At 38.2% G+C, this 15,286-nt stretch overlaps 2 protein-coding genes across 3 annotated transcripts in view; one reads left to right on the forward strand and one right to left on the reverse strand.

The window, feature by feature from the left end:
- crls1 (cardiolipin synthase 1) overlaps window positions 1–15,286 on the reverse strand; it is a 73,063-nt gene that overhangs the window by 39,629 nt on the left and 18,148 nt on the right. The window lies entirely within an intron of this gene.
- Window positions 413–14,213, forward strand: LOC137376226 (leucine-rich repeat neuronal protein 4-like). Its single transcript, XM_068044364.1, has 5 exons — window positions 413–781; window positions 2,250–3,005; window positions 5,053–5,257; window positions 8,445–8,579; window positions 12,222–14,213. The coding sequence occupies exons 2-5, from the start codon at window positions 2,276–2,278 to the stop codon at window positions 13,963–13,965; spliced, it is 2,814 nt and encodes a 937-aa protein (XP_067900465.1). The 5' UTR covers window positions 413–781; window positions 2,250–2,275; the 3' UTR covers window positions 13,966–14,213.

Raw genomic sequence — 15,286 nt, forward strand, 5'->3', positions numbered from 1 at the left:
CCCATAAACAGTTCAGCCTCAAACCAGTAAAACTGTGAAAACCTGTTTCCTGAATCCTGAGGCAAAATTAGTGATGACAACACTGGACTGTAAGGAGCATTTTTGCAAAATATAAAGTATATATTTGAATTATCATTTGCTTTGCCAAACTCACTCATAAGACTTGTATCCCCAACATGCAATATAAATTAAGAAACATGCTGTTTCCACAGATGACAATAGATCGTAATGCCAATGTTAAAATGCCTTCTTTCCTGGTCAATTAGAGACCAGTTATATTGTCTCATTAATACAGTGACAGAATTATAGCAGCTCATTCCTTTCCCACCCCCTCAAAAAAAGCAGCTTCTGGAAAATTGGTAATCCATTTCAGAGTCATTTATTTAACTGCTTTGCCTTTTCCGTTAAGGCCAAAGAGCCATTATTAACCCTGAAGATAGTTGGTTGTAGCCTGCCAGCCAGCCCTCACATATCCCAGCCATTCAGCTATCAAAGCAGGTTACATTCCAAGAGGTCTGCTGGAGGAATGCATATCTACAACAAAAGAAACAAAGCAGTCAGATGAAAGACACAAAGTACATGCCCGGAGTCCACACACACTTACTAATACATGCACTTCTTGTGCACTTCCACCAGAAACCCCTTTACAACGCATGAAAGTGCTTTTAGAACAAACAGCGGGGGTTAAAAGCCATCTGAATCACACAGTCTATCAAACTGGGACAGCTACGCAGCACAGTGTGCTTCAAATATCCAGATATCTAGTGCTCCAATCGGTTTGGTAAGTGCAATAGTTTGAATTGTTCTGCTGTATAACAATTATTAGCAGAAACTAAAAGCACAGTTTTAATGACTAAATGCTGCACTATTTTGCTGATGCGGATGACTTTTCTATAAAGCTTTCAATCACAAATTAGGAAAAAAAAAGTTAAAACTATATTACTCATGATCGCAAATGATTTCTCATTTGTGGGAACGGCATTTAACCTTCAGTGCATGAGGACTATTTAGTCTTAACTCAGATGCACTACATAAATAACAAAATACAGTTCAAGTTAAACAGTTAACTATCAGGCTTGAGTTTAGAAAAATATTTTTACAACCTATTTCTTCTGTGATTGCTGGGTTAACGAGATATTCGGGGAAGGGATTCAGTGCATACTCTGGCAATTATAGTAAAATTATCATAATCGGCAAACTGTTTTGTTGGATGCATTTTAATTTCAAGAGTATTGTACGGTTAAAAATATTGTTACTTTCCCCTCAAATATTTAAAGATTTCTAATGGATGACAGTAAAGAAAGCAAGTATTTGTCTCTATAGGAGTTTGGCGAGCTTGAGCGCAGGACAGCAATTCTGTTCTCTGCAAATTTGTACCAGACCTAAATGCTGCTTGCACTAGTGTAAAAGTTACATCGCTCTGTTGTAAATTTCATTAACACCTGTGTGCACAAGTGACCTGTGTAACAGATATCACAGTATTTGTTAAAAAAGTTTATACACCTACACTTTGTATGTCTAAAATTGATCAGACTTCGCATCTTAACCTCTCTTATACTGGCACATATAGAGTGCAAAAAATGGTAATTTGATTATCTAAGTAGATGATTCATTTGGGGTGCAGGCAGGAAGGGTAGAGTCACTTGACAGTGATTGGGGACAGAACCCTAATTAACTCCCCTGGTTCTTATCCTACAAGCCAATGCCTGTAGGCTAGGGTGAGCTGGCAAGTGATGTAATTAAACTCCAACAGCACGCATGCATGTTCTTGGAATTCCAAAACCTGGGGTCTTGCGAATCTGCACCTGTCTTCTGGACTTGGGGAAGTGAGCTGTGTCCTAAAGAGGAGAGTATCAGCACTTCATAACAAGCTGATGGAAACTGACAGCATAGATTTTTCAATAGTTTTGCTTGCAGCCTCTTTTTATGTTTTATTTAAGCCATTCACCTCACTAATAATAAAAAGTCAGCTAAGCTGGTTTTACAAATCTCAGTTTATACTGTGACAAATTTTAGAATCTCTTCTAGTGACCTGTGTAAATCAATCATTCTGAAGGTTGCATATTCAATACTGAAGAAACTGTAAATTTACATCATGTAGTATAACAGAAAACACCTCATATAAAATTGGACAAAACAGTACTAAATTTAAGACTGGAGCCAGTTCAAAATTTACTTGCACTAAAAGTTAAAAATAGAACAGTGATGAATACCAGCCCACTTCAAAGTTTAACTGTGATCTGTTTCAGGAATTGTATTCCAATTTTTGAAAAAAATGGAAGCGAAGGCTCTTTTCTTCCTACTAATGGAGGTGGTGCTCTTTCTTCCGAGAACTAACGGTTTACCTGTTGATCAACCTGATCATTTTCCATTCTACCATATGAAAACATGTTCCCAAAATGACACGCAGCTCCGTTTGTCAAGAAAGAACATCAGTATCGTACCGATCAATACCTTCCAAAATTTCAGTGCCCTGGAAGTACTGGACCTATCGCACAACAATCTGACCAACAACAGGCTGCCCTGTGGATCCCTGATCATAGCAACATTAAGGCACCTGGACACAGCCAGCAATCAACTTACAACTGTTCCATCCTGCCTACCCACAGCTCTTGAATCGCTTGATTTGAGCAAGAACATCATCCGGCAGATTGAGTTTTCAAAGTTTACAGACCTTCACAATTTAAAAATTTTACTTTTAAGTCACAATAAAATCTCAGAGATTGTCTCTTCAGGGACAGTGCTCCCACAGCTTGCATCTCTGGACCTGAGCTACAATAAGTTTACAAAGTTGCAATGGAAATTTCAAATGCCTAATCTCACCGTGCTAAGACTCGAAGGGAACCCTTTGCAACAGCTCAGCCCATATGAATTCTCTCATTTCCCCAAGCTTCATTACCTAAACCTATCCACGACATCTTTGGAAGCGTGCAATTACAAAGCATTTGCCTCTGAAATGGAAAATCTCAAAATACTTGATCTGAGTGCAAACTTATTCAAAACCTGTAAGTACCGCTGTCTCTTATTCAGGACGTTTTTAAAAAAATTATGCACGACAAAAATGAACAGGTTTCTTGCTCCTCTCAAACAAAAAGCACATAAACTTCATGTACTAAAGCTCCTGGGCTTGAAGTAACCTCCCTAATTTGAAATAACAAAAACATGTCCACTGAAATTGCCGAGAGTTTGAACAATCATCTAGTAGTTCTAAGTCACTGAAAGATATGTTAGGAATTTCAGAATTTATTGTATAAGTGCAGGCTTAACCTTATGTTTATTGAAATCTCCTGGCTTGCAAATGGAACAGACATTAATAAGAAATTAAGTACTAAATTAACAAAGTATATACATAGACTTGTTAATTAAAAACAGACGAAATTACCATTGCAGTCAATGAGGGTCAAAGGCCACAGAAATGGGGAGGGACAAGCAGAAATAAGTGTTTGATTTGATTGTTAGAACTTCCACAAGTATAACATTACCTTTGCGATATAATTGGTGGGCTTAGTGTAATACTACACAAAAAGAAGCATTTAATCCAGGCTATCTATATAATTTTAAAACTTTTCCATTGGCACATACCAGATATGTCCATATAATTCAAGACATATCAAATAGGTTGCTTTTTTATCAAATGTGAACTTTGAAGCAATGGAAATCAGAAATGTTTATTTCACAATCTCAAAACATTTTAATTTATCACAGAATCATTACAGCACAGAAGGAGGCCATTCGGCCCATCATGTCTGTGCTGGCTCTCTGAAAGAGCAGTTTACCTAGTGCCGTTCCCCTGCCTTCTCCCCGTGGCCCTGCGCATTCTTCATTTTCAGATAACAATACAATTCCCTCTTGAATGCCTCAATTGAACCTGCCTCCACCACACTCTCAGGCAGTGCATTCCAGATCCTAACCACTCGCTGCATGAAAATGTTTTTCCTCATGTTGCATTTACTTCTTTTGTCAATTACCTTAACTCTGTGCTGTCTTGTTCTTGATCCCTCCAACAATGGTAACCCTATCTACCCTATCCAGACCCCTCATGATTTTGAACACCTCTATCAAATCTCGTCTCAACCTTCTCCTCCAAAGAAAACAGTTCCAACTTCTCCAATCTATCCACATAACTGAAGTTTTTCCCTGGAACCATTCTCGTGAACCTTTTCTGCACTCTTTCCAATGCCTTCACATCTTTCCTCAAGTATGGCGCCCAGAAATGGACACAATACTCCAGTCGAGGCTGAACCAGTGTTCTATTCAAATTTAACATAACTTCCTAATAAACAAGAAGGTAATCGCAACCTGAAAATTTTGAGTCTTTTGAGAGGCCATGTTGGTTTCACACCTATGGGATTAGCGTAGGATTAGTATAAATGGGTGGTTGATGTTCGGCACAGACTTGGTGGGCCGAAGGGCCTGTTTCAGTGCTGTATCTCTAATCTAATCTAATCTACCCCACTACAGATATCCCTATAAATTAATATTTTTAATTTCAAGTTTATAAAAAAATTTAATAATTAGAAAAATTGTAAGTTCTTCAACTGGTAAAACTCACACTAATAGCAGAAAATAGGTATTGCAGTAGCTAAATTTACTCTATTAATGCCACACATTAACTTTCTCTGGTCAGAACTTAAGGATTGCCTGCACTGATTTTGTTACAACAAATAAGAGGCTTTCAAAAGGGGCCAGCATCATTTGTGCCTAGACAAGATTTAAAAACTTCCAATGATGCGAAAGGTCAGCAGTTAGCATTTTAAGTTGGATTACTGCACCCATTGCGAATAACCTTAAAAATCTGTACTATTAATTGTCAGCCATTAAAAATGGCTATATATGCGAGCCTACAAAAATAACTGTGTTGCTGTCTTTAGTAATCATTCAACTGTCTTTAAGTGGATTGGAGTAGATATTAGATACAAGAAAAGTGGTTCTCATTGCTAAGAGAGCTATAATTTAAGTATATTATGTCACAGATTGCAGTTCTGAATGTCAGCAAGTTATATAAAGGCATCTTCAAAATATAGTAGCTGATCGTTTATTTACCATCTACAGTTGACCCACAGTGGTTTGAAGGATTAAACAATCTCCAGTCCCTTTGGATGAGGCAGATGCCCTTTCTTCAGTCTCTACCTGCTGATCTATTTGTCCATACACCAAGCCTGATTCATGTGGATCTGGAAGAAAGTCCCCAGCTACATTTTGTGACAAGTAGTATGTTGGAGTTCCTCCGGCACCTAGAGTTCCTTTCCCTTAAAAGGTAATTATTAAACCTTTCTACAAGAAGTATTTCATGACTGTAAATGGATGCATTTTGCCTTAAAGATGCCTGAAACCATTTGTTGACATTTCCTTATTAATTCATTAAACATATTCAGTGTTGTCGTTTAGTGCCTTGACATCAATATGTGACATAAATATTGCAATACTTAAGCCCATATGCTTCTTGCGTGATATCTTAATTCATGACTCTAATTGCTCACATCATAAATGAGAGACCCATAGTCATCATTTTCTGCAGTAACAATGTGGACAAAATCTAAACTGCACTTATGGGCATTTTTCCCACTTTAAGTGAGAATACACCAGTTTCACAGGGCCACCATTAACCTTTACTGAAGTTCTAGTGGCATCAGTGTTGAAAATGAACTGCTACATTCTATCTAAATCTGTGTAGCATTAGCAATAAAGGTTACACCTCTCAGTTGCTAGCACTTTTGCCTCTGACTCAGAAGATTGAGAATCCCACTCCAGAGATTTGAGCACAAAAATATAGGCCGACACTCTAGTGCACGACTGAGGGAGTGTTCAATTGTTAGATGTATCTTCATTTCAGATGAGGCGTTAAAAACCGAGGCCCCGTCTGCTCTCTCAGGTGGACATAAAAGGTCTCATGGCACTATTTTCAAAGAAGAGCAGGAGAGTCATCCCTGCTGACCAGGCCAATAATTATCCCTCAAATCAACATTACCAAAACCAATTATCTGGTCATTATCACACCGCTGTTTGTGGGAGTTTGCTGTGCGCAAAATTGGCTGCCGCATTTTCTACATTATAACAGGGAGTACACTTTAAAAATACTTAATTGGCTGTAAAGTGCTTTGGAACACCCTGTGGTTGTGAAAGGTGCTACAGAAATGCAACTTTTTCTTTCTTGTATTCACTGTCTTTTATTTGTATACACTGAAGAAAAAAAAAATTATCCAATAATTTAAATTAAATAACCAGAATAAATAACTAGTATTTTTTTTTTAATAAGAGTAATTGGAATTATCCAGTATCTCAAATCAAGCAACTTCTGTCAGGAACAAACTGTGCTGGTTCCAAAATAATAAAGCACCTTACATTCTATCTGAAGGCCACAGCAATAGAACCAGCCAAACAATTTATGTTTAGCTGATTAAAGCTGGCACTGAAACACTCAATGTTAACAATGTGTGCCGTAATATAAGAAAGAACTGTGCAAAGAAACAGGCACAATGCAGCCAGCACAGTATGTAATGTTCATGTATAGAAAGAGTGTGCAGACGGCAAAAGTCTATAAATACAGCACAAGCAGTTACAAATATGCCTCCTTACTAAACAGGCAGAAAGGTCACCTCTCCAATAGCATCCATAAAATTTTGTAAGATTAAACAAAATATCTCCTATAGTTAGAGCCAGAAGTCCTACAAAAGAAGTTTATTAGTCAAATAGGTTTACGTTTTGACAATTGGGTTTGCATGACGAGATATTGCCTTACAGCAAGAATTGTTCATATTGGGTAGCTACATATGTCATACTTAGAATCGCCTGTATATATAGTTCCACAGATTTTACTTCATGCCAGCTTAGTGATACCCTAGCAGCCATAAAACACGAATATTCTTTTAAAGAAAAGTTAGTTATATTTCTACAAAAAGATTTTGTACAAGGCAAAAAGTCTGGGCAAATGACAACGCACAAGTTTTAACGTAAAAATAATTTTTGCTCTCACCATTAAGGCAATCTGAAAAAGAATTCCACACAATTCATTTCGGAAGGGAGTTTCCAGGAAGTTCTTTCTTATTCTTTCTCGGGATGTGGGGGTCACTGACAAAGTCAGCATTTATTGCCCATCTCTAGTTGCCCAAACAGTGTTGATACAACCGAGTGGTGTCCTCGGCCACTTCAGAGGGCAGTTAAGAGTCAGCCACATTAGCATGGGACTGAAGTCACGTATAGACAGGGACAGTAGGTTTCCTTTCCTCAAGGACAGCACCAGTTGGGTTTTTACCCTTTCTGATGAAACATAAACTGTTTTCTCTCCTGAGATGTTGCCTGACCTGCTGAGTATTTCCAGCATTTTCTGTTTTTGTTTCAGATTTCTAGCGTCTGCAGTATTTTGCTTTTGTTTTCCAATAATCAGACAGCTTCATGGTCACTTTTATACAGACACCGACTTTTTATTTCCAGGATTTTTAAACTGAATTCAATTCTCTAACAATTGCGGTGGGATATGAATTCTCAATCTCTGGATTATTAGTCCACTCCTCTAGATTCCCAATCCAGCAAAATAACCACTACTCTACCGTTTCCAAGTTTACTGCATTCTATTCCCTGTCACCCTATTTTTTGGTTAAGATTATTTAAAATATATAGTCTCAACCTGTGTAGTATTTCAGTTTATTTATCAATTTGGCACTTAGTGTTGTGGTCAAGAAAATGCACCTCTGTAAGGCCAGAAATAATAGTCAAAGTTTATAAATGATTTAGACTAAAACAGGACTTTCTAGAATCCTGGCCCAAAACCAAAACTATATGCCATTCTTGTTTCCACTAACACGTTTAATTTCGCAACAGCAGAAAGGAAACGTTATCTTGACTGTCTAAAGAATTCTAACAATGTTACAAATTCACACCTTTCTACCGAAGGTCATTTTTAAAGTAATGGAGCACATTTTTTGCACTTAGATACATGTTAGCAAAACCCACTTCATACTCATAATAGCCTTTTTGCAATTACCACTGAATGAAGGAAAGTATACATACAGAAAATGTTTAAATTTGGACTAGACTACTTCAGGTAACACTGTAGTGAACAGATAACTAGATGCAGCTGAATATGTATGCAAAATAAATGCCTGCATACTTGTTAATTTAAAAATGCACTCCACTTGTTCTAGGATAAATTTTCCAAGGGGGTAAAAATGGCAGCCTATAAAATGGTTTGTCCATAAGCAGTCAGATAGATTTTCCTACATTGCCTTAATTTACACTGCAATAGTTCCAGTAGGTGAACAAGCTGACAATACATACAATAAATTGAATGGTCAGAACCTTAGACACTCAATAAATTAAAATACAGAACTTTGAAAGCATCGGAATTAATAAAAGAGGGCCAGGAGTTTAGCTAATAGGATAAATAAAAGATTAAACCAGCCAACAAAAAATATTTGAATTAAAAGTGTTGCTTTCTCTCATTCCAGTTGTAACTTGACAGAATTCAGACCCTGGAATTTCTTCAATTCAACTGTCACAATAAGCCTCTCTGGAAACCCCCTGGTTTGTAGCTGTGAGCTCACCTGGCTGATTACTGAACCAGAAAAGGTACTACTGAACAGGTAAGGATCCTTTTTGCTTCACCATTAGTAGCAGCAGCAGCTTCAACTATATTTCCAGAACTCGAGCAAGTCAGTACAACTGGTGCAATGATATGAAGTGGGGAAAAACACAAAATTAGAAGTTTTAAATTAAAATTTAGGCATTGAACAGAGACTAGATTAAAAGGAACAGTGAAAGCAGTCTGTGCCTGTTATGCAGTTTAAATAACAGTAACAATATCAGTTTGAGTTTTACTAGTCTAACAAATAGTAACAATCATAGGATTATAGTCTTCGAGGCAGCCATTTGGCCCATCATGCTGCTACTAGCTCTTCGAAAGAACTATTTCTCACGGGGAAATAGGCACATGGCCTGAACAACGACTAACAAAACCCTACTGTTTTTTTACTCCACAGTTTTGAATATAAATATAAGGGTGGTACAGCATGAGCAACAAGATATTTGCTTGCTTCTGTAAACCCTCTGTATAAGCAAGTTCCTAAACTTAAATCATACCATCAAAATGAAGCTCCAAGTGGAGATAAGGCTCTTTCCCACTGAAAGGGAGGGAAATCTGAAGTTAGTCACATAAATTTGCACTGAGGATACTGCAAAGTGTGGGGCGGGGGTGGGGGGAGAGTAGTATCAAGTATCAGAATTCCTCCTTTGCTGTACTCTTAAAGAGAATTACATACAACCCAAGAGAACAACTTTTAAAAAAGAACCATAACTACTGCCTCACTCCTTATAGCACAAGCCTGAATTCCCCATTTTTAAATAGCCACTCAACAATTTGCATTTATACAGTGCTTTTAACATAGGAAAATGTCTGAAGCACTTAAAAGTGTAATTAGACCAAAACAGACATTGAGCTAGAAAAGGAGATATTAGGGGAGGTGACTAAAAGCTTGGTCAAAGTGGTAGATCTTAAGGAGGATGGTTGGAGGCATGGCCTTCAACAGTGGGAAGAAACAGTGGGTGTAAGAGGCCAAAGTTGCAAGAACAGAATTCTCAGAGGATTGTATGTTTGGTGTAGGTTACACAGATAGGGAGGAGTGAGGCCAGGAAGGATTTGAACACTTGGATGAGAATTTTAAATGCGAGGTATTGGTGGACAAGAGGTGAGAGAGCATAAAGGTAATAGTGACCAGGGCTTGGTTCAAGGTTAGGATAGAGCAGCAGAGTTTTGGATCAGCTCCAGTTTATGGAGGGACAGAAGCTAGGAGGCCAGCAAAGAGAGCACTGGAATAGTCAAGTCTGGAAGTGACAAAAGGTATGGATGAGGGTTTCAGCAGTAGATGGTTTGAGGCATGGGCACAGATGGGCAAAGTTACAGAGATGGCAGTCTTTGACCAGGTACCACATTGGAGATTGAGAGAGAAGATTTGGGGAAGGATAGCAAACTGGATTAAAAATTGGTTCGGAGAGAGAAAACTGAGAGTAAATGTTAAGAGCATTTTCTTTCCAGGGTAGACGGAAGTGTGTAGTGATGTCCATCAGTTTCAGATCTGGGATCACTTTGTTCACTGCATATATCAATGATTTGGAACAAAGGGAACAGTGTCAAAATTTGCTGATGATTCCAAAATAGGAAGTGTAGCAAATTCTTTAGAAGACCAAAGGAAACTACAAAGGGATATTGATAGAATGGCCTTAAAAGTGGCAGGTCAATAAGTATGAGGTTATACATCTTAGTTAAAAAGGTAACAGCAGCAATGATTCTTTGTATGGAAGTTGATGCTGAGCAGAGACTGAGCAATTTGTGGGCATACGTTTACAGAACATTAAAGGCAGCAGATCAGGTTGATAAGGCTGTGAGAAAAGCTATTAGGATTCAAGTTTTTATCTCAAGAGATACAGAATATAAAGGCCAAGAGGTAATGATGAGCCTATATAACTATTAATAAAATCTCAGAGTATTGAGCACAGTATTGGGCTCCACACTAGAAGAAGGATTTTGCAGTTTTAAGGAGAGTATAACACAGATTTATGAGGATGCTGCTTAATTTGAGGACATGCAAATATAAACAAAGACTTGAAACATTGGGCCTTCATTGGAACAATGCAGACTATGAGCCGAAATAATAGAAGTCTTTAAAATTATGAAACATGGATAGGGTAGGTAGGAGCAGACTCCACCCAGTGGTTAAGGGGTCAAGAACCAGTGGCCATAGATACAAGATTAAACATGAGAGTTAGAACTGAGAGAAGGAGAAACCTCTCCACACAGAGTTGCAAAGCTGTGGAATTTATTTTCTGGGTTAGTGGTCTTTCAACATTCAAGATTGCATTGGATAGGTGGATGACAGAAAAGGGGTGGGTAAATATGATTGCACGTATTTGTTCATGTGGAGGTTAACATCATCATGGACTGGTTGGGCCAAATAGCCTGTTTCCATGGTGCAACTTCTGTGTATTTCTACGATCCTGAAAATCCATAAGCACTACCTGGCCTGCAATCCAACTGTTCACTTTTTCTGATAAACAATTAATTTGCCACGTATGACTTGCCTTTAACAAATCCATGGTAGCTGGCAAAAGCATGGATTCGCTTCACAAATTAAGAATGTTTTCCTTATTTCAATTAAGCAAAAGTACAGGACTGGAGTGAATAATCTCTACTGAACAGGGGTGCCTGTAGCAATATTAAGTTCATAAAATACATTTGTGCTCACTAACTTAATTTTGCTTTCCCAAATTTTTAAAAGATTTCTGAAGTATGAAATGTTAGATAGCAAAACGATTACTCCTGAAACTAGTCAAATGGATTAATTCCCTTGGCTGAAGATTTAAGCAATACAAACATTCTACTAAGTAACCCAAAAGACACTTTCCATTAGTATATATCAGCTAGTGATTTATAAATGGCTTTAAATATTTACAGCTACAGTTTTAATGCTATTTCCAAAAGAACTTTAACATTGTTTACAAAAGAATGATTTTTTTTCAAAACATCTTACAAGTTCAACGTAACCCGTACAGACAAATTGTAATAGTTGTGAACTGCACCCTTTATATAGAGTAAAGATTAAATCACCCATAATATCTAGCTCCTGGTACTACTGTGCTCTAGCAGTGACTTGGAGCACATTTAACAGAACGTTGTTTAACAACGACGATGTTGTTGCTCAAAATTCAGTAAAGCACAATATTAAGCCTATAAAATGTTTATGCAGTTACATTCAATTCTTCCCCATTAGGGCTTCAATGATGAATAACTGTCAGTGCATCAAAATCATAGATTTTGCCCTTCCAAGCACGGCTAGTGTCAGGAGAGAGCAGAGCATCCTGAGCAATACAAGACCAAGACAATGTATTAGTAGTTAAAGGTTCAGCACTAATGCTAAAAGTGCCAGGGGAAAATTTAGATGGTGAATTATTATAGCTTATTGTACAATAGTGACAGGCATGAGCTTGAATGCATTTTTCTTCTATACTGTATTAGCATCAAAATTCTTCATAAACTCAGTAACAGTATTATGTAAAAAACACAAATTAATGCTCAGCAATAACTGCATCATATTTCTGCACATATTTGAGTGTTGCAGCACTAACTTATCAATGTTGACAGTGTAATGATATGTAATATTAGTTAATGGTCAAACCATTAGCTTAGTTTTCATTTTTTTGATATTTAACTTCCTTCCCTCCCCGTACAACAGGGCAAATGATACCAGCTGTCACAAGAATGGTTCACAAAGAGCGATTTTATTGACGGATCTCATAGATGAGTGTGATATTAGTGGAAACCAAACACAGGAATTGCAGGTTGATGCTAATGCTGTACAAACTCGACTGCTGGAGCATACAACAGCAGAATTCCACAATTCTTCGGGTATCACCAACAATATATCAAGCAGCAAGTTACCAGTCGAAAGCTCAATTGAGTTCCAATTCAGTTTCAGCACATCATCCCCAAAAGGTACTAACTTGTTGAATACATTATCTTTTCATGGCTTGTCTTCCGATTCAAACTCTGGAACTCTACAAACTGAAGAAATCACTACACAAATTGATCAAAGTTGGATTAAAAGTAAATCAAGGGTAAAAACTTCAACATGGTCAACAACTGCCAGAGATCAAACTGGAACCAAACATTACGCGACCACTACCAAACATTATTCAACCATTACCAGAGATCAAACTGTGACCAAACATTACCCAACCACTACCAGGGATCAAACTGGGACCAAACATTATTCAACCATTACCAGAGATCAAACCGTGACCAAACATTACCCAACCACTACCAGGGATCAAACTGGGACCAAACATTATGCAACCACTACCAGAGATCAAACTGTGACCAAACATTACCCAACCACTACCAGAGATCAAACTGAGACCAAATATTATGCAACCACGGCCGAACATTACCCAACCAATACCAGAGATCAAACTGGGACCAAACATTACCCAACCACTACCAGAGATCAAACTGGGACCAAACATTATGCAACCACTACCAGAGCTCAAACTGGGACCAAATATTACCCAACCACTACCAGAGATCAAACTGTGACCAAACATTACCCGACCGCTGCCAAACATTCCCCGACCGCTGCCAAACATTCCCCGACCGCTACCAGAGATCAAACTGGGACCAAACATTACCCAACAATAGTGACATTAGAGACATCAACATTACCAGAACTCCCCTCAACCTCCACCATCATAAAGAAGAAGGGGCCGATATTTATAGTAATTGAAGATGATGATTTGGAGTCCCTAGAAGAAGAAGAGATTACAAGAACTACACATGTTGGTGATTGTAATTATGATCCATGTAGACACTGGCAGGTACCTTGTCATGACCTGCAACATTTAACAGGCTGTCGCTGTCCTTACATAACTGGGGAAGATGTCATACCAGATCCAGTGAAGATACAAAAGGTGATTAAGATTTCAGACAATTCAGCAGAAATCTACTGGTGTGCTCCTAGTTCTACAGTACTCCATTACTATATTATCTATCAATCTGATGACAACAGACATTTATATAAGACAGACACCATCAATCCTACATATCGAAGATATACTTTACGTGATCTTACCTCGGATAGCACTTACCACACGTGTGTAGTGGCTGTGAATAAAGCAGGATCAAGCACTGCAAGCAGCATCTGGCCTTCAAAAGGCCCATGCTATATTTTCAAGACTAAGCCAAACTACAATAATATATTTTATATAGCCTCGACTGCAATTATTGCCATTCTCTTCATACTTGTTATTATGCTATCAGTTTGCTTGTGCAGAATCCGTCAAAAGGGACGATTGACAGATTTATCGCGTATAAGTTTGGATCCGCTAACTTTGCAAAATCCAGCATTTGATAACCATCTGGAGCTGGCCGATCCAAGAGCAACAATTGGTACAGTAATTGCAGACTCTGAACAGATTCCCTGATGCCAAAAATTTAAAACAAAACACAATTCTTTTTAGAAGTATCTACCTAAATTTAGCAAAATATGTAACTTTTCAGAGCAACATTTTGGTATTTCTTACACCTCATTAATTTCAGCAGTCATTCACGCAGTGGTGTAATTTATAAAAGGACCCTTTCAAAAAAATACATTTTTTCAATGAACCATTGAAATAAATTGATATATTGAAGGAATTAAATACATATGCTTCCTACATGTGAAATAAAACACCTTCTGTGCTTATTTCTTCTTTGAATGAAGAGGTTTTATCGCTGTAAAAGATTACCTTCTCTTCTTTCTTTTTCAAACAATAGTGCTGTCCAGCTCCACACTTACTTCCTAATCAAAGTATGAAAGTACTCTAAATTGCGATATGAAATTAACCAATATAAACAGGCTCCAACAGTATTAGGAGAGTTGGTAAGTTCAAAGCTTCATATATCATTTACCTTTTTAGATATCATGTATTACAATTTGAGTTTTGATCAGATGCTTGTTATTGTAAGCGATGAATCAGATATTCAGCTGCGTTCAAGATGAGGCATGCAGGGGGTGCAAGGAAACAGGGAACATAATAGGAGCCTGGGCCTCATCATCATCAAGAGGCAAGCTGCAGACACCTAATAGGCCTTCCTAGGAACCTTGCTTGTTGAAGAGGGCTCAACAATTGGTCTGTTACAATGTCAGCAACAACCTTTGGGCAAGTCCTTAAAAAAGACAAGGAAGGGGAGATGGGGTGGAATGTGGGGGACAACTGGGAGAAAAGGTAATGGTGACCAGGATCAGGAAAAGCATGTTGCATTCAGCGGCTATCAGGGAGGGTACAGGTTGGGATCAGGAGGAAGTGGGGGGGGGGGGGGGGGCAGGTGGGAGGTGGATGGGGGGGGAGGGGAGGAGGAGTGGAGGGGGGAGGGGGATGGTTGCTGAGACTGGCCAGTAGCAGCCCCCATGATTTAAATGTGGAGCTGGGAGGTTGCATATTCAGGTAAGTATATTTTAAATATATCTAATTATATGTCGACCTGACTTTCCTAAAGGAAGCCTGCCTATTTACATTCAAGGCAACCAAATATTGCAGATGGCATCTCAGAACAGATGTTACACTCCTCATTTGAACATGTTTCAGGCATGGGTCCTGGACACCTTTTTTTTTTTGCCTTCATCAATATTTCAGGCAGCACACTTCCTGTTCTTAACAAATATCGACAATACTGGAGACTTAGGCGCCTGTTTAGCATGCATAAATGGGCACCCGCCATTCACTTTCTTGGCCAAAGAACTTAGACTAAGCAGCTCTGAGAATA

This window comes from Heterodontus francisci, chromosome 13 (genome assembly GCF_036365525.1).
Source record: "Heterodontus francisci isolate sHetFra1 chromosome 13, sHetFra1.hap1, whole genome shotgun sequence".
NCBI classification, from domain to species: Eukaryota; Metazoa; Chordata; class Chondrichthyes; order Heterodontiformes; family Heterodontidae; genus Heterodontus; species Heterodontus francisci.